The sequence below is a fragment of the Notolepis coatsorum genome (assembly GCF_963971535.1).
Source record: "Notolepis coatsorum genome assembly, chromosome: 9".
In the NCBI taxonomy this organism is placed as follows: Eukaryota; Metazoa; Chordata; class Actinopteri; order Aulopiformes; family Paralepididae; genus Notolepis; species Notolepis coatsorum.
The window spans coordinates 51,309,081-51,330,415 of record NC_140173.1 but is presented as its reverse complement, the minus strand read 5'-3'; the positions used below and the strand labels follow the sequence as shown (position 1 = coordinate 51,330,415).

Genomic DNA, 21,335 nt, shown 5'->3' with positions numbered 1-21,335 from the left:
GAAAGAAAGAAAGAAAGAAAGAAAGAAAGAAAGAAAGAAAGAAAGAAAGAAAGAAAGAAAGAAAGAAAGAAAGAAATCAACCAACCAACCAACCAACCAACCAATCAACCAACCAACCAGTGAATGAATGGAAGAGTGAATCTTCTCATGCTGTGTCATACAGTGCTGCACTGGGGTAGTAGTTCCTGTGTCTGAACAGTAGAGGGAGTAGCCTACTTACATTTATCTGCTCTCAGCTCCAGAAGACAGCTTGATATTTCTCACACATGAGCATAATGCAGTAGCCTCTTATCACAAAACATAATCAAGATCAGGCTCTGGGAGCAAATTCAATTTGCAACCAACGTAAGTGTTCCCAGGATGTCCTTAGATGGATAGTCCACGTGTTCAAGATCTGACTCGTCGTGAATTGGGACTTTCAGTCTTCTATCCAAAATGCAGATATTAAACGGCAGATCGCAGGGCAGCCAGTCAGATGTGCTGGTGAGCACGCCCCCCCCCGCCCCCCCCCCCCCAGGAAACGTGCCACCACCTTTCCTCTACAGTACACCTTCTGCTTTAACGCAGGTATAGGTGCCACCTACAGAAGTCCTGGACGACTCCTCCATTGTCAAGTTAGATCACGGACGTCAATGAGTGCAGAGCCCTGGGAGCCGGACGGTGGACTATACCGGGCCCCCAACTCCTCCTGTCACTATCTGAGGGGAGGAGGTGGAGGTGAGGGGAGGAGCCGGCGAAGATGAGGAGCACCCAGCCCCCCCCCCCCCCCCCCCCCGCCCGCCCGGTCCCTTCAGACACACCACAAATCGCCTTGGTCTGTCCTTTGTGCCAGTAGCCATCAAGCGCCACAACCAAGGACAAGGGTTGACTTGATTAACTACAGGAGAACCGGAGAACATGAAAACCCACAGACTAGATACTGAACCCTGCACGGACTCTCACTCACTTTGCACAAGCACTCATACAGTCACACCTTCAATAATATTCATATATGTATAATAATTATATTTATTGATCATCTGTTTCATCTGTGTATTTATACCAGTGTAGACTAGGACTTGGTAAGGAGTACTGTATATTTGTACATTTGTAGACTTGGGTTGGCTATTTACTGTATATTTGTGTTTATTGTACCAGGGTGCGCTGTACTGTACTGTATATACGTGCTGCATAGTGATATTATTGATAGAGCATACGTATACTGTTCACTCACACAGGGATCCAGTTGCAGATCAGATTTTCTTATATTTATCTCATCTATATCTTATTGTTTATTCTTATTCTCATAATTTTATTTCAATTTATTTGATCTTTATATTTTATGCCCATTATCCTGCCTGCCTTATCTTATCTTACTAGAAACAGAATATATTAACGTTTGTTAGCAATGCTAGTGGAAGTCAGCAGTGTCATAACGGGTCTCTCTGTAGCTCTCTGGACGGCATGACAAGGAGTCCCAATTACAGTAATGTGATGAATCACATTACATTAAGCTTCTTAACAATGTGAACCATCCCTGTACGTTTACTGTAGCTCTGAGAAGAAGAGTAGCAATAGAAAGAATCTCCTATGAACTCCTATGTGCCTATGAAGGTGGCCATGGTTATAAGTGGAAAATGTTCTGAATGAAATATTGCTTTAAGGCTTTGCTGGGTAAGTGTGTGTGTGTGTGTGTGTGTGTGTGTGTGTGTGTGTGTGTGTGTGTGTGTGTGTGTGTGTGTGTGTGTGTGTGTGTGTGTGTGTGTGTGTGTGTGTGTGTGTGTGTGTGTGTGTGTGTGTGTGTGTGTGTGTGTGTGTGTGTGTGTGTGTGTGTGTGTGTGTGTGTGTGTGTGTGTGTGTGTGTGTGTGCCGCGCGCGCGCGCGCGTGCGTGCGTGCGTGCGTGCGTGCGTGCGTGTGTGCGTGTGTGCGTGCGTGTGTGTGTGCACTGACCCTCTCTATGGCAGGTTTGGCTGAGCTGGCACGGCCCTGCAGCATCTCTGGAGCGGTGAAGGTGGACGCCTCATCTGATAGGGCGCAGTTCTTAAACGCTAAGGTACCAGTGGCTGACAGCAGCAGGGAGGCGGGACTTATGATGTTGTACATACTGTTATGACCTGGAAAAAAGACCAGTGAGAATACAATAATGATGTTGATCAGATATGATGTGTATCATTCCTTTCTGCTGTTAAGTGACAAGCCTTTGTATATTTGTCAGGTGGATAGAAATATTAGAAGATATATTCTGTATGTTACATATCAATGCTGAACTTTAAAATCTTGTTACTCAATTCTTATTTATTTTCATTGTTGTTGTTTTTTGGTCCTGGTAAACATGGTCTTTAATACTCTGGTCAGGTTTAATGTATCTAACAATGCATGGAACAAATACAAAATTTATAAATAAACAAATTTGTTAAACACAAAAGTAGCCTACTTTTATTCATTCCTAACCAGCTGAGTTTAAATAGGTTTTTATCCAACAACAGCCGTTTGTAACATACAGTTAAAGGAACACGCCAACTTTTTGGGAAATGATGGAAGCGGACATGACCGGTTAGCCTAAACATTGTCCAACTAACACCTCTCCCGAAGGCTAACCGGTCATGTCCGCTTCCATTTGTTGTGCTAAGCTAGGCTAACGTGCAGCCAGATAGCTTTCTACTGAACGCACAGAGAGGAAACTGGTATCTATCTGTCTCTCTCTGGAGAAGACGATAAGCTAATTCCCCAAAGTGTTGGTGTGTTCTTTTAAGGCCTGTAAGTACTTGAACAAGGTCCATTATGGTGTGTGTGTGTGTGTGTGTGTGATCAGACATGTGTGTTAGCATTGTTTTACCCTTATAGGAGATGTCAACCAGAGACTCTGCAGTGCCCAGCAGCAGGGACCACACCTCCTCCTCCACCAGGGGGCCCCCTCGAGCCTCCAACACCTCCGCCAACGTAACAAACGTGCTGCTCATCCTGCACACGCTCCACGCTCACACCTAAGGATGGAACATGCGCACACATGCACACACCATACACACACAAACACACACACATATACATACACACGAACACACACACAGCCATACATGTGTACACACACAGCAGAGAGAGAAAGAGTGAGAGAAATGTCACTTATTTAGGTCTTTGTTCAATTTAATCCTGAGTTCAGAATTAAAGCACTTTGTGTTGATACAACTCAAACAAACAGGCACTGTGTAAAAAAACAACAACAATGCATCATAAGGGCGGCTACGTGGCGTAGTGGGCAAGGTGCTCGCCACGAATGCGGAGACCCTGGGCTCGCCTGTTCGAGCCCAGCTCTCCACATTGCTTTCAGTTTAGCTGGTCGTCCGTACTAATACACATTGGCCGTATTAGGGGGTGGGAAACTGATGGGTGGGGATCGGGCGTTGTGGACAGCGACTCCTACAGGTCGGTTGGTGCGCCTGCGCAGTAGAATCAGGAAGTGTCGGGGGCAGCGTGAGCCTCCCACGCGTTACTCCTCGCCACTGAGAGATCGAGCTGCGCAGGTGAAAAGATGCGACTGCTGTTACCTCAAGTACCGGAGGGGACTTGTGCTATGTATGACTTAGTCCACATTGCAGCCGGCTTGTGGGAGGCAAGAAACAGCGTTCGTGACAGGGGAGGGTTGAATTGGATGATACGAAATTGGGATGGGAGAAAATATAGAAAAATGGGAGAAAAAGTGGATAAAAAAAACAATGCATCATAATGTAATAATTAATATGTAAATTCAAGTACATCAATCTACAAAATAAATAGGAAATAATCTAAATGAATGTATCTGTTTAGATTATATTAGATTAGAATGTATTGTCATTATACAGTACAAGTACAGTACAACGAAAAATAAGTTTGGCATCCAACCAGACTGCAAATGTAACAGTAAAGTGCAACAGCAATATACAATGTACAGGTGATTAAACTGTGTACAAAATATACAAACCAGTACTACTGAGTGTAGTGCTAATCAGATGTATAAGTACAGAGTTGTAGTATAATATGTACAAGACAGTATGGTAGTTGTCATACTGGCCAGCAGCGTAACTAGTAAGAGTAGGATATGTACAGTTATAATATCTACAGATATAGTAAAGGACTATGTGCAGGTAAGTACAGACAGTTGTGGATAGATATATATGCGGTGAGAATAAATAAATATATATGGTATATACAGCATTATTGTGAATGAATGAATGAATGAATGAATGAATGAATGAATGAATGAATGAAAACTTTATTTAACAGATTGCAGAATGGGTACAATACAGTACGGCTCAATACACACAATTGTTAAGGGGATGCAGACCAGAGAAAGACTGTTGGAGCCAAAATGCCTTTCTGTTTATTTCGTTTTATTTTAACTCACGGTGCAGAGGTGTGGCATTATCAGTCACCAATGTCACCATGGCAACCACCACAGGGGGTGGTTACCCATTTATACTGATCAGTGGGTGACGAGCCCCAGGGGAATAGCCAAACAGTTTTTTACCATGTTCGTGTTGATGTGCCGTATAGGTCGGCGTTCAGTGTTATTAGTTAAAGAGGTTTTGTATATATTACTTGGTGGATAATGGTCAATAAATGGATTGGCATATCCAAAATGATACGAGCACTCTGGACATTGAATTCTTCAAGCACGCGTCTAACTCAAGCCAGCCCACTTGCCCCTCGCAGTAGGCTTATAGGTAAAGGCTCTACAAAGACATTTGTCTTGTTTACATCACGGTCCCCCATTTTCAATTCATAGTGACATTTATGACATACACAAGTTATGACATCATGACATTTATGGCATAGGGACATACATGACATACAGGTATATAGTACTGTTACATTTGTGACATATACGATATGCAAATATACAGTACTGTTACCCATAGATCCTAACAGAGAATATATACATATGATGGGGAGGAGACTGTACATTAGGAGGGGGTGGGTGGGTAGGAGAAAAAAGATACATACGGTGGGGAGAAAATATATACATTGTACATGCTATCATACAAAGCTATGGGTTATATGCAGGTGTATAAGTAAGTATATAGAGGCGTTATGCACATTCATTGATCCGTAATGCTTTGAGCTCATACGTTTGTGTGGGTGCTAGTAGCACATTATTATTTGATTCTTTCTGACTGAATGAGTCACTGCAGGTTGGAGTTGAGTGGGGATAAAATGGAAGGGTTGCTATTGCTGACCACACGTCAGACTCTACCAAGAGAGGTCTGGAGAAATCCACAACCCACACATTAGACCAAAACAAACAACGTATACTACAGTAAGTGAAATACCAAGCAGAGCTCTTTTGCCTAGAGGTCGCTGTTTGACAGCATTTACACATTGTACCTTTCAAGACAGAGGTACATTTGTGGATGTTACTGTGATGCGATAGATAAGCTAGGAAACAATTAATTCAGTATTGAAAAAGATTTAACTGACTAAATTTCTTTGTAAAAACACCCTGACTGACGACTGATTAATCAACTAATCAACAAGGAGGAGCCAGACCTATAATTCTATATTCTGATATCATTTGTGTTCAATGTGTCTATTTGTGCCTTTTTTCCCATGAGTCCATCCGTGAAGATTTCTCTGCAGGAACCAAAAGGAACCGGAAAATGACTCCATGCCGGCCGCAATGTTCTGCCTGTGGTCACCGAGATGCGATGAGCACAAGGGCTCAGAGATGCGCTAAGTGCGATCATTTGTCAAGTCAAGTCAAGTCAGCTTTATTTATATAGCACATTTACAATGACTAAAAGCCAACCAAAGTGCTTTCCAGGTAGGACACAGTAAAAAACACATACAATGCAGTAACAAATCAAATACACTAAAATTACAGAAAAAGGTATAGTACACTAAGAAAACAAGAGCAAGGTGCAATATAAAAAGAGACAAGAAAAATAGATAAAAAGTCCAGAGTAACAGCAAACGTAATGTACAGGTGGCAGGCCATTTGTACTGAAGACCATGCAGACTCGACCACGTACAATTGACCTATCTCAAACCCTGCCCTCTTTTCTTGATCCTCCCATCACAACTGTTGCCTCCCGCAGACAAACTTAGTGCATCTTTAAGCATTGTTAGGAACAAGAGATGTGTAATTATTTGATTGGCATGTTACCATTATCTGAAATGATTTATAAAAAAAAAAAAAAAAAATCTAACCCTGACTAACCTTACTGTCATGCACTTGTCCTACACTGTAACACGCAACACTTGATGAACATTGTTACTCAGCTGATAGAGTTGTACCCTTCTTGCTGTCTTGTCGTACAGAACTTGTAAGTCGCTTTGGATAAAAGCGTCAGCTAAATGACTAAATGTAAATGTAAATGTATAGAATCGCTGACATTTTATCTAACAACCTGTCACAGTCTGTGGGCCAAATGTATTGTAAACTAGAAAGGTGCACTCTGTAGAGTGCAAATCTCCACCAGAGCACAAATAAATCTCCACCATTTCTTCTCTGTCTCTCTCACACAGAGCAAACAAACATGCCTACAATATTTAACAAATATAGACACAAATGTTATGTATTACACACTATTACACTGTTATCCTATTAGATTATTATACTGTTACACTATTACATACTAATATACTATTACATTAGTGTGACATTACATTATCACACAATGATACTGTTGCACTATTACACAAATTTGAGAATTGAACATTTGGCCTGATGGTGGCACTAGATGAAAGGGCATGGGGTTCACAAAATCAATAGGTTTCGTCCTCTAGGGGTCACGAATGTGCACCACAAATTTGAAATCAAGGTTTGGCCTGATGGTAGTGCTAGAGGAAATCCCACAGTGGTCATGAATGTGCACAGCAAATATTAGCCCAATCAACCTTGTAGTTCGCGAGATAGAGCTGCGGAAGGGAAGACAGATGCAATCTCTCCCCGGCATCCGCCTGGTGGACATAACTATTAGTTGGCGGGCAAGAACCTAAATGGCAGCGCAAATAATAGGCTGGGCCAACACAACACATTTCACAAAAATGTAATGTATCTGATTAGTAGCCTACATAATACATTCAATAAAGGGAAATTCCACCATGGGTCTTCATGCTAACCGGACAGACGGAGGCACAATGTCCACAATGACGAATGAAAATGCAGTTTAACTTCCTCAGTCAACTTGATTTTACCCTGCTGAGGCATGGCTGTAAGGGTGGGGAGCGTAATCTCATGAATCCTTTATCAGACTGAAGCATAACTAATTCTCTATGTGGCTGGCCAAGGCGATCTCCACTCTGAAACATCTGCAGTGGAAAGTGCTAATTCGGTAGAGCTAAACGTCATGCGACACACACGTAGCTCCATCCTCACTTCATTCTAACGCCCACCCTTTTTCACCTCTGCGTAGTTCTGTGTAAAGCTGGAAGCTGGAGCGTATACTGTGGCTTAGGGCTCCTCTCTCTGGCCTGACGATGCACGGAGCTGGCTGTGAGTTCACTGTAGACCCAGAGTGGTCGTCCGGTTGTCAAACCCTTGTCTGGAGTAATGTTCTGTATTTGGAAATGTCACTGAAAATAGCGACTGATTGGATTTCCTTCCATATTTAGTCTCTCTCTCTCTCTCTCTCTCTCTCTCTCTCTCTCTCTCTCTCTCTCTCTCTCTCTCTCTCTCTCTCTCTCTCTCTCTCTCTCTCTCTCTCTCCCTCTGTTCCCACCCTATCCCTCTCCCTCTCTCTCCCTCTGTTCCCGCCCACATACATAATAGGCTTACATACCCTGAGCTGGGCAGATCTGTTGGTTTGGACTACAGTATGTGACCCAAGCAGCAACACCCTTACTGTTGGAATTATTAGCTTGGCATCCCACGTCAGAAATAGACAAATACTGCTACAGTAAATGGATAATTTTATTCCAGAATTATTATTGTTATTATTATTGTTGTTGTTATTATTACTAGCAGTATTCATTATTATTGTTATTATTGTTGTTATTGCTGTTATTATTATTATTATTATTATTATTATTATTATTATTATTATTATTATTATTTATTATTATTATTATTATTATTATTATTATTATTATTATTGATGATGATGATGATGATGATGATGATGATGATGATGATGATGATGATGATGATGATAATAATAATAATAATAATAATAATAATAATAATAATAATAATAATAATAATAATAATAATAATAATAATAATAATAATAATAATAATAATAATAAAAATGTATTAAGGCTGTCAAAGCTCAATTCTTTTAATGCCACTATTTCTTTTTACGCAAGATTCACGTTTTTCAAAAAAGAATATATATATATTTGTTTTATATTATTTATTTTTTTTACTAGACTTCACTCAGGTGTATTATTGATACTCTCATTGATACTATGTTTGTTTCTCACTCAAAGTGTGTGTGTGTGTGTGTGTGTGTGTGTGTGTGTGTGTGTGTGTGTGTGTGTGTGTGTGTGTGTGTGTGTGTGTGTGTGTGTGTGTGTGTGTGTGTGTGTGTTTGTCTGGATGCGTGTGTGTTTGTCTGGATGCGTGTGTGTGTGCGTGCGTGTGTCTGGATGCGTGTGTTATCTATTGGTATAGAGGGAATCTATGTTTTGGTTGGCCTGTCAGATATTGTGGTGTACTGTATATTAGTTAATGTATGGGAAACACTGACCACACTATTACTATTTAATTAAATCAGACTTTTTTGGGGGGGGCGGTGGGGTACAAGGAAGGCAACTGTCCCACACAACAAATTGCTGTGATATTTGCTATAGGCAAATGCAAAAAAGAAAAGAAAAATAGGGTAGATGGTCAGGTTCTGGTCAGCCTCTTCCTGAACATCAGCAAAACAAAGGAGATGATTGTGGACTTTAGGAGGTCGAGGGTCAGGGACTACAGCCCCCTCAGCATCGACGGGGCACCGGTTGAGAGAGTGAACAGTTTTAAGTACCTCGGAGTCCACATATCCGAGGACCTCACACATTGACAGTGTTGTGAAGAAGGCACGGCAACGCCTCTACTTCCTCAGACGCCTAAGGAAGTTCCAATCAGTCAGAAGATCCTTAAGAACTTCTACTCATGCACAATAGAGAGCATCCTGACTGGCAATATCACCTCCTGGTTTGGGAATAGCACTGCACAAGACCGTAGTAGACTACAGAGAGTGGCCCGCTCAGCCGAACGCACAATTGGAGGGGGGCTTCCCACTCTCCAGGGCATTTACAACAAGCGGTGCATGGGCAAGGCTAAGAGAATTATCAAAGACTCGAGCCACCCAAACAACTGCCTCTTTGAACTGCTGCGGTCAGGCAAGCGATACCGGAGTCTCATGGCAGGCCATCAGGATGCTCAACGAACAATAACACTATGTAACAACCATCAAATGCACTCACAGCACACACATCCACACGCACACACTCACTTTAAACATACAACTCACTGCAGCACCCACTTTAACCACTTTAGTACACCTAAGCACACTTTATATTTATCGGTAAAGAATTTGCACTACAACCCATACCTCATTACACCTTACTGTAAATTATATTGTACCTAAATTGTACCTCATCCCACTTCTGCTTTGCACTGTATAGTATATTGTATGGTAACTCAGTTACTTCTACTCTACATAGAGCATTGTATGTATATATGTATATACTGAACATTTTTGTCTACGTACTTGACTTCTATTTTATACTTGCTATACTTATTTTATTATCTATCTTTGTCTAGCACAGTCTCTGGAGCGAAACAGAAAGAAGCATTTTGTATAAAAGTATTCTGAAGTTCTGTATGACAACTAATAAAGAAACTTGAACTTGAACTTGAGGTTCAGGTATATCATCAAGTCGTGGAACTGATTACACACAGTCAAGGATATTATCAAACCAATTGAACAGTAAAATAGCTGTCCATTACAGTTGTGAGTCGACTTTCCCAAGATCAGGGCATGCTTTCTGAGAAAACCTCCGGTATCATATCCATGTAAATAGATTAGATTAGATTAGATTAGTTAAAATTGTATTGCCATTATACAGCACAAGTATAGTACAACGAAAGGACGTTTGGCATCCAACCAGAGAGCAAATGTAACAGTAAAGTGCAATAGTAATATACAATGTACAGGTGAGTAAACTGGGAATCAAATATATAAATGAGTACTATTGAGTGTAGTCAGTGCTAATCAGATGTATGCACAGAGTTGATTAATATGTATAGTGAGTGATACAGGTATAAAGACTCTACAGTAGTAAGTCCTACTGGCCAGCAGTGTAACTAGTAAAAGTAGGTAAGGGATATGTACAGATATAGATACAGTATAGTATCTACAGATATGTAAAATGATTATGTACAGGTATGTACAGACAGATGTGGATAGATATATATATGGTAAGAATACATATATAAATATATTATATACATATATTCTTGTAAAGAAGACGTAAGGGCAGACAGACAACATGTTCACTTGTTACACAGAACCACAGATGAAACACAGGGTGCAAGTCAAGCAGCAAGGCGGTTAGCCGCACACGTCAGACCCATGGAAAGTGCGCAAGCTAGCCGGACACATCAAGCGTCACGCTTCCATGGTCTGACGTGTCAGTCATAAATCACTACTGTCTGCCATTTGAATTATCACCCAATAAACACAGACAGTAACCTGCATCTCCTAATGTGCTACAATTCACTATGCCGTAAAATGTCCCCCAATCTTCTAAATGTATTTTAGAGACCTATCGGTGTTCAATTTACAGTATGGAAGTGAATATTGTAGCCTGGATTTTTTTTTTATTGTAGCCTGGACATTTCTTTTTTTTTTGTGTTTTTTTTTTTTTAAACTGGAACTCTAATAATAAAACCAATGCATAAGAGGAAGTCTTGAGTGATTGACCGCTTTTGGCAACATAGGGTGTTTTCACATTAAGTACGATTGCTTCGTACCGTGCCTGAGTACCACTACCCACCCCGGTCCCCTCCCCCGCCTGCCAACTTTCACACTAGTGATGTTGTTTCGTACCCGACTACACTTGAGCTCAGTGGCGTTCAAGGGCGAACCGTACCCAAGTAGGTACACGTACACGATCTGTGCCCCGAGTACGGTACATAGTACGTACACAGAAAAACTAATTGGACTCTGGGTTGTGTAAGTGTAGTTGTATCCGGGCCCGGATGCCTGGTATGAAAGACCCCCCCCCCCCCCCCCCCCCCCACCCGCATGCTTAGGTTGTTCACGACATCTTGTAGCGCTTGTCTAACTTTATAAAGGTGTTCTGAAGACATGGAGGCATTGATATGATAAGCCTATTTCTAGCTGCCATACAGGGTGATGCACCTTACTGGAGCAGAATTTCTACTTGACCAATCATTTAATGCTTTTTGAATGTTTAAATGATGAAAAACGTTGGTTAATGTGTTACAAATGGATAACGTGGTTCATAGTTACAATTCAGTTGAATCTGCCTGTCTGGAAAAAATTTATTAAACATGATGCTTTTGTTGCAAAGATTATATATTTTTTTTAGACAGGGGTAGGGACCTCCTCCTCTCCACGACTTAAAATGTATTGCAAACTGGCCAGGTAGATGATAAATCACCTGTCAGAGTAACGGCAGCACCCTGTGACCAATCACAACGCACAGACAGAGTCAACATGACTCCTTGGAGACCGATGAACTCAATTACATCCTAATCCAAATAAATCCTTCTCCAGTCTTGCTTCGAACTGATCTTATTAATAGTTTAGTGTGAACTTTATATATAAACACAACACACACACACACACACACACACACACACACACACACACACACACACACACACACACACACACACACACAAACGTGCAACTTGTGTGACTAAGGACATCAGGACAAAATACCCACACAGGGAAGGCCCAAGGTTGGCATGGCGATGAGAAAACCAACTGGGAGAGGCTTCAATAGCAACACAAGAGTGTATAAATCAACTGTCACAATCTTGGACTGTCAGGGAGTCCAAAGGACACTGACCCCTGTACGCCCTGTACGCTGCTCTGCTGTTGTTACACAGTAGGAGACACTGAGGTGTGATGAAGAGGGACAACCTGCCCGTTCCAGGAAGTCATCCCCCCCCCCACTGCTGTCTGTTGACCACACAGCTAAGTACAGCGACCACCTGGAGACCATATGGTTACTGTGGTAACCATAGCTTTCTCTCTTCCTCACACAAGACTGTGTCACACCTGTCATTCATCCTTCAGTCAATTTCTAGGGAGGAAACATTAACAGTGTTCGCAGAAGGCACGACAACACACACATTATGAATTTACAGTATACACTCCGCCCGGTGAGGAAGAAGGGGGGGGTCTCTCTCCTGAACTCAGCAGTCGATATGGATGGGTACCGAATCCGGTACTTTTAAGGGTACCGACCGAATCACGTCGGTACTACCGAGTACCGATTCACGTGAGATCCACCGGTGCCACATTTCGGTAATGCAAAAAAAAGAAAACATCACATCAACGCTCACACGCACAATACACGCTTACCTAGGATTTCACTTGATTCAACAACAACAAAGCAGTCGGGGCAATGGCAAGCCGAAAACGGTCGCAAGTGTGGTTACACTTTACAAAGCAAGATGCAGACAACGCTCGCTACAATATTATATATTATATATATATATTAACAAATTGTTCTAAATAAATAATAATGATAATAAATCATTTGAAGTTTGGACACATTTTTTACAACTGAGGTAGGTAGATTACATTTTTAGAGACTATTGGGTACCGGTATCGATTCACAGGTACCACTGTAGTACCGGTACCGGTATCGTTTCAAATGTGAACGGTACCCAACCCTAGCAGTCGATGGATGCAAGGTGCTGGCCGAGTTGACGGATGTGGTTCACCAGGCGCAGCTGGTAAAGGGCCAGCTGGCAACCCTCGCCATCATGGAAGGGACATCGTTTCGACACAGAGAGATCCCCCACACAGAGGAACCCCCCCACGGCCGGAAAACACCCAAGCCTCCCGGGCCTGTGAGGCAGTGGCACCTCTGGGGCTTTGTGGTGGGACTCGTGGGTTGCTGGGGACAGCTGAACCCCTCAGGTGGGGGACTACACAGCATCCCACGGTGTGACGGATTGGGCTAGGGGAGGGGTTTTCTCAGCATGCTTCGGGGCGCACACATTGTTAATACTTTAACAACAGCGCACCACAAATTTAAAAAGATTCAAACGAATGGTATTCCAGATAAACTAATTCTAAAATGTAAGGTTTGGTCTGATGGTGGTACTAAAGGAATGATCATTGAGTCGCCAATGATCAAAGATTTTACCAATCAACCTTGTAGTTTGCAAGATATAGCTGCAGAAGAAAAGACGCATGCACAGATGCAACTGATTACAATATCGTATTATAGGAAAAGAAAGAACATAAGAGATAAGAGAAACGTTCCTTTTGATTAATAAACAAATATTTCTTCTTTTGTGTTGGCTGTTCAGTAAGAAAACATGTTACTAAATTGAATAGAGGTTACACAAACCGTTAGTAACCGTTAGTAGGTCTGTTTAGTATCCCCCTCCATGTGTGTTCATTCTGGAAGCTTCCTGGGTGTTTAGTTATTCTCTTAACTGGTGAATAAGTCATTTCCGGGGGCGTCTGGGTAGTGTAGAGGTAAAAGCGCCTACCACCACAAAGAGCCGGGTTCAATTCCCAGCAGCAGTGCTTCCAATTTGGACAGATGTTCCAACGAACACAATAGGCATTGTTCGCGAGTGGGAAGCCTTCAGGGTATGAGTCCTGGTTGTTGCATTAACGACTCCTACTGGTCGGTCGGGGAGGGTATCTGACTGTGGGGAAATTGTGTGAACCTCCGCACACATTACACTCTCCCAGTGAAACTCCTGGCTGTCAGGTGAAAAGAAGCGGCTGGTGACTCCACATTTATCAGAGGAGACATGTGGTAGTCTAGGCCCTCCCCAGACCGACAGGACCGTGACACACACAGGGAATTGGCACAACAACTAAATTGTAGAGAAAATGGGAGAAATGTGTAGGGAAAAAAATATATATATATATATATATATTAAAAAAAAATGTAATGTAATCCTGTATGAAGAAGCTTGTCTAAGCATAACAAAAAATATTGTTTGTTTCCTGTTGGTTGTCAGTTAAGGCCATGGGTAGGTAGGGAATTTATTTAATTTTTTATTTTATTCTTTCCCACAGCGACTATGGATAGGGAATTTCTTTATTTAATTAAAATGTTCACAACAACATGGATGCATGTACTCTGCCAGCATGTTTAATATCCATAATACTAAAGGTTTGACTAAGATTTCTATGAAACGTTATTCAAAAAAAAAAATAAAAAAAAAAAAAAAATTTTGAATTTTTTTTATAGTTTCTTTTAAAAACTCATAAAATATATTGGGTCGCACCTAAATCGGCAGGGTCGGTCGGCAACCGGAAACAAACCATAATTTTTTTTAGGCGGGCCCTAAGCCTCTTCCTGTTGAATCAGAAACAGCTGTCATTAAACTATTATTATGTATGACACACTATGGTTTGAGTATACTGTCTTCCAGTATTTCTATGAAGGTGTCTTCCATGTATTTCTATCTATTTCTTATTAATGTTACACATACATAGAATTAGGGATTCACTATTTACCGCCAATACAGAGTCCTAAACCTTGAAGTATCTGGCATTACCAGGAATCTATCTGATCCATCACTGTAACAGAACAGTAGCCTATAGACTTCATTACCAGGAACCTATCTGATCCATCACTGTAACAGAACAGTATTGATTGATTGATTGAAAACGTTATTAACAGATTGCAGAATGGGTACAATACAGTACGGCTCAATACAAACAACTGCTAAGAGGATGCAGACCAGAAAGACTTTCGTCTTGTTTACATAAGGGTCCTCCATTTTCAATTCATCAAGACATTTATGACATACAAGACATATAAATACAGTACTGTGTAAGAAAAAGAGATCATAAACAATATATATATATCCGAAGGGGAAGAAACTGTACATTGGAGGGGGTTGGGGGCAAGGGGATTTTGATATTTACCGGGGCCAGTTTCTAATTGCAGCCACCCGTAGGTGCTCTTTGAGAGCGGCTTTGAAGGAGGGTAGGGATTCACATTCCTTTACGGCTGTGGTACTGGGTAGAGCGTTCCACATTATTGTGGCATAATTGCTAAACGTGTTTAGTCCCTTGTTTGAGCCGAATTTGGGTTGAACATGATTTGTGGAACTCCCTCTGGTCGTGGACTTCACTGACCTTTTGGAAGTATTTCGACATGTACATGGGTATCTTAGTGGTGTAGTGTATCTTTTTTTTTTATCCACTTTTTCTCCTTATTTTTCTATTTTTCTCCCATCCCAATTTCGTATTTCCAATTCTCCCCTCCCCTGTCTTGAACGTTGCTCGACTATGCCTCCCACTGGTCGGTCATAGGGAGGATAGAAGCCTTGCATCACGTGTCCCCTCCGGTACACAAGGAGGCAGCCTGTCGCATCTTTTCACCAGACAACGCGGACTCTCAGTGGCGAGGTGTAACGCATGGGAGGCTCACACTACCCCCGCTACTTCCTGTCTCTGCTGTGCAGGCGTCCCCCAACCGACCTGTAGGAGTCGCTGTCCACAACGTCCAATCCCCACCCATCGACTTCCACCCGCTACCTCTGCCAATTGAGATAGTATGACGACTGGCCCAAGCCGGAGGCAATGCTGACACCGGGATTCGAGACCGGAGTCTCTTGCATTGGTGACGAGCGCAATCTCCGCTGCGCCACCCAGCTGCCCTGGTGTAGTGTATCTTATAGACCAGGGCCCTATTCCCCGTACCTGGTTCAACTAAGTCGATCAAGAGTCCCATTATCCAGATTCAATTAACCCGATGTTTGAATCCGGGATTTTCCTGTTCCTCGAACGCTGATTCAGTCTCGTTCATTCAAACCAGACTTGAGACTCAGGATAATTGCGTGCGGCCGCTTCAGTTGAAAAGACAGCAGGTGTCGATAGCAGAAATCCTGATTTCCTAACGGCATTGATTGATTGATTGATTTAAAACTTTATTAACAGATTGCAGAATGGGTACAATGCAGTACGGCTCAATAGCCTCGCCGACAAGTTAAATGCATAATCTATAGGCTAATTTTCAGTCCCTCATTACCCCAATCAATCAGATTATATTTCTTTAAACGTGCCTGCTGGCAGTAGGTTTATGGATTGAATAATCAAATGAGATCTTGCTAGCGAAAATAATTAGTTCAACTCTTTCAGAATTAGGATACGGCTCTCTTATCTAGAGCCATATGAAATCCGCGATCACGGAATCGCTGACGGAATCGCGGAATTGAGCAATAAAAATGGAATCAACTGTAAATTAAAAAAAATTAAATAAAAATTATAATATTTTTTATTTTTTATATGTTGTGGGACTTGTACAGCACTTTGTTCAACTTTGTCAGTGCTGTAAAGTTTAAACCTTTTTAAATCTTAGACAAACAAAACACTTTGCTTTCATGAAATATTGTAAGTCATCATTTGAGGCTTTATAAAAGCAGCACAATGAACACAAATCTGTCAGTGCCGAGTCCGACCTCATCTTAAATAACAAACAGCATTGCTTGTTGTAGTTAACAAAGAGAGGCAGAGTTGATTTTGCAAAAAAATATATATATATCATTTATATTTTTATATTTTTTAATAATCAAATTTTATTTTCATATTCGAATCTTCGAAGTATTTAAGACAGCCCTATTAAATGGACTGTTATATCTTATTAAATTGTGGACAATTATTCATTCCCACTTATTAGACACTATTTCTGATGGTAAAATGAGCGTACAAAGCAAAATACAGAATTCTGAAATATTAAAACGGAAAAAAACGGAATTTGGGAAAAGATTTAATGGAATTTGGAAAAAAATAAAACGGATTTCATATGGCTCTATCTTATCCATTGATGGATGTATGGTGGATGTTTTATTTGTCTGGCACCATGGTGTGATGGATGGTCCTTATGTCTCTCACGCGGACGACCCGCGTTCGAATCCCCCTTAGTTTTTTTTTCTTTTTGCAATGTAAATACTTCAATTTGGTGCACTTTGAGAGCTATATAAAGAATGACATCCTCAATGCATGTAGATTTATAATATTTTAACTTAAAACTAGGCTACTTTTGCGTATAGTCTTAATATTATATTCCAAAAAAATTATATTGGAAACACGGGGTTTCGAACTAGGGTCGTCTGCTTGACAGGAGTGAGCACTAACCGTTGCACCACTGTGCCAGACGGGATATATCCATTGTGTATCCATCAATACAAGAGATCCGTGTTTCGAATATTTTTCTTTTGAATGAAGTTTTATCTCTTTATTCTCAAATGCATTAATGTGACGTCAACGGCTCATTCAATTGCTCAAATCCGTCAAACAGCGCATCTCATTCTCATCAGACATTTTAATCCCAGTTACAATATCACAATAACGTGTGAGTGATGATACAATTCAACAATCCTCAGATTCCTCGTAATTCATAATCCACAAAGACCACAATCCACGCATAGACACTTCAATTTTATGCTTGAATGAAACACAATCCGGGACAAAGTAAATCTATAGGCTGAATATGATTTATTATCAGCATTTAGTTCTATTATTATACATTTCAAAAGCCCCCTCTAGGAAAACGAAGCACAAAAACATAATTCAGAATGGTATAATGGGATCTAGACTGTGAGAAATATTTCAGGAAGCGAGCTGGCATTTCTTTGCGAGGGCGTGGCCATGCAGGTTATCCAGCTAACTGAACTTAACCCTGCTCCGGACCAGGTTCAAACTTTCTGATCTGTTACCATGGTGATTTAGAAAATCCGACTTCGGGGAACAGAAAGGTCTGGCTTAAGTCAAGCTATGCTGGAAATTATCCGGCTAACTCAGTTAGCCAGGTACGGGGAACGGGGCCCAGGCCCATTGCCAGTTGCTGTACTCTGTCGTCTACTCTAAGCCATCCTAGGTTGTCAAAATGGGCAGGGGTAAGGTTTGATTGATTGATTGAAAACTTTATTAACAGATTGCAGAATGGGTACAATACAGTACGGCTCAATGCACACAATTGTTAGGTGGGTTTTAGGAGTAAGGCCAAGCAGTAGTCTGACCAGTTTGTTTTGTGATGTTTAGCCTTGTTTTTCAGTGATGCAGTGGTGGTACCACGGGGTACCACGCCGTGCTAATGCGTTCACAATTTTCACTGGACTCGTCGCGCCGTGCGCCAAGTACCCGGCACTTATCTATCACCTAGACTTTGCATAATAATAGGATCCCGATAGCATAACAAAGAACGAGAAGAGCCAAACCAAAATACAAGCCCTGTATCCAATTGGTGGGGGTTTGCTTGATCTGTGTTCCCGACTGGAAGGAGGATGAGACATTAAGTTGTGCTTCAGAAGGAAACTGTCCTTCTGTAAACTAAGTTACATTGTTAATTTAGTATGTATTTACTTTTCTAGTTTAAGTTAATTCAATTAAAGAAATTGTAACTACAATTACATTTAAAACATTGTTTGTTTTTCAACCATATCTGTTGACAATATAATTTCTTTATATATTGAAGTCTACATCCTGCTACCTTTTTCAGCTTCTCTATTTCAAGGCAATATTTACAAAAACTAAACTAAAACTAGTAATTTCCTATACAAACATGTTTCCTACTATTTATAATAATCATCTGTTCTGTGCGCAAGCGAGGGAACATGTATGCGCATGCGGGTGCGCGTGAGCGCGCGTGCACGTCCAGGCAGTTCTAATATTACGACTGCACCACTGTTGTTTTTATGGCCTTTGAGGTGCTTTGGTACCATGAGATGCAAGCATAGTCGTAGAACCCTTGAATGAGTGCTCCTGTTAGAGTCTCCAAGGTATTCTTGTTTACCAGAGAGGAGATCCGGTACAAGAATCTTGTTCGTTGGTTGACTTTTTTTATTACATTGGTTGCCATTTTGTCACAGGAAAGATTTGCCACTAGGATGGAACCCAAGTAGGTAATTTCATCTTTCCATGTGACAATATTGTCACCCACTGTAATAGAGAAGCTGTTGGCCTTGCTGAGTTTGCTATTTGATCCAAAGAGAATGGATTCTGTTTTACCCAGGTGTAATGATAGTTTGTTATCAGCGAGCCAGGTGCAGATTCTGCCGAGTTCGGAGCTGAGGGCTTTTTCAACCTGTAACTTGTTCTTGTCAGAGACCAGCAGGGCTGAGTCGTCCGCCAACAGGAACAAGTTGCAGTCACAAGCTGATGACATGTAATTTGCATAAATTAGGAACAGTAAAGGTCTGCTTCCTTGTGGAACACCACAGCTCACTGGGGGGGGGGGGGGGGGGGGGGCAGTGTTCCATTGAATTAATGAATGAAAACTTTATTTAACAGATTGCAGAATGGGTACAATACAGTACGGCTCAATACACACAATTGTTAAGGGGATGCAGACCAGAGAAAGATGTTTGTCTTGTTTACATCAGGGTCCCCCATTTTCACCTCCACCATCTGTTCTCTACCCCTCCATGAAGTAGCCTAGGCCTATACTTCATTACCAGGTACCTATCTTCCATCACTGTAACAGAACAGTAGCCTATAGACTTTGCCCAGTTGTTTGAGCTCATTGGGCAAAAGTTATTGAGAATTTTGAGATAGAATCAAATTGTCTCTATTACATGAATCTAACATGCATCTAGTATGTGTCAAGAATGCAGAAGAATAAGTGGTGTTGCTTTGATACAGCATTCACCAATATATTATATTATATTCAAATGTATTATCATTATACAGCCCAAGTACAGTACAACGCAAAGAGGTTTGGCATCCAACCAGAGTGCAAATGTAACAGTAAAGTGCAATAGTAATATACAATGTAGGCTATAGGTGATTAAACTGGGTATAAAATATATAAATTAGTAGGCTACTACTGAGTATAGTGCTAATCCGATGTATGTACAGAGCTCTAGTATTATTATGTACAGTGCAGGTATAAAGACACTGAGAGTTAGCAAGTCCTACTGGCCAGCAGCGTAGTAAGAGTATAGGTAAGGGATATGTTCAGATAGAATCTATGTAAAAAGGATTCAATGCTGGTACAGTATGTGGATAGATATGTATGGTATATCCAGCATTATTAAACATGCTATCATACATAGTTACATGCAGGTGTATAAGTAGGTATATAAAAGGTGATAAGGCGTTGACCTTAATTGTACCCCTGCGCCCTCTCTGGGGCGGGTGGCCCTCAGTGCTGGGGCCCTGTCCTACCCCCCCCCCCCCACCCCCTCTCCCCCAGACATGCACTGCAACACACCAACCGATGAACCGACCACATCAAGCCTTGATATCCCCAATATCTTACAGGCAGCAGCACTTGCCATGCCACATGCTGTGAAGACAGTCTTTCCCCACTGCTTGCTGTGTATATTGACCTATACCCCATCCAGCCAGCACAACAAATAACCTGTGGGACACACTGCACTAAAAGTAATAAAAAAATAAAATAAAAAAAAACATAACTTTCACATCCACCCACGAGTTACAGTAGTTAGTAGGCGTATAGACGTGGTATGACAAATCATATCTGTCTATTTGAATACGCTTTTAATAACCAGCTGCTTTGACCCAAAACGTATATTTTCATAGAAACACCATAGGCATGGACTTTATGGGCTTTAAATACCATCGCTAATTCCCTTTATTTACCTGTGATCGTTAGGGTTTGCAGGAGGTTGCGTATAGCCTGAATGAATGAATGAATGAAAACTTTATTTAACAGATTGCAGAATGGGTACAATACAGTACGGCTCAATGTACACACAATTGTTAAGGGGATGCAGACCAGAGAAAGGCGTTTGTCTTGTTTACATCAGGGTCCCCCATTTTCAATTCATAGTGGCCTAACATGGTTTTTTTTTCCCCCACCCGTTTGAAATCTGTCAGATAATTAAAACGGTGGCAGTTCAGAACACTCATTCACATAACAAAAAAAAGTCATTAATTCTCACGTAGGCCCGTTCGAGAGAGTACACCACACAGCACAGAGAGAGCAGGCTACCAGGCAGCCCTGCAGACGAGTGTGGGAGCGGGGATGATATTTACCTGCTGGCACGGTACCATACGCAGGCTAATCTCTATGAAGAATCAGCTCCTCTCGTATCTTCAGTGCGTCCCACCAAGGCTCGAATACAATCCTCGCACTCATTACATGTTGTCGTGTCGTCCTTTCACCAAACACGAGATCCTCCACTCCACGCAGGTACCCATGATGATTGATAGTATCTGCACGGCGTCACATCCATCCATCCCACATT

The 21,335-nt window shown here is 41.4% G+C and overlaps 1 protein-coding gene across 1 annotated transcript in view; it reads right to left on the bottom strand.

Moving 5' to 3' along the window:
• The window catches only part of ptpn20 (protein tyrosine phosphatase non-receptor type 20), a gene marked incomplete at both ends in the record, with an annotated part of 317,069 nt that extends 314,129 nt beyond the window's left edge, over positions 1–2,940 (bottom strand). Inside the window, 2 exons of the mRNA XM_084321867.1 lie at positions 1,931–2,094; positions 2,817–2,940. Coding sequence (XP_084177993.1) covers positions 1,931–2,094; positions 2,817–2,940 — 288 coding nt within the window. The remainder of the gene's footprint in view (positions 1–1,930; positions 2,095–2,816) is intronic.
• Between the last annotated feature and the right edge of the window lie 18,395 nt (positions 2,941–21,335).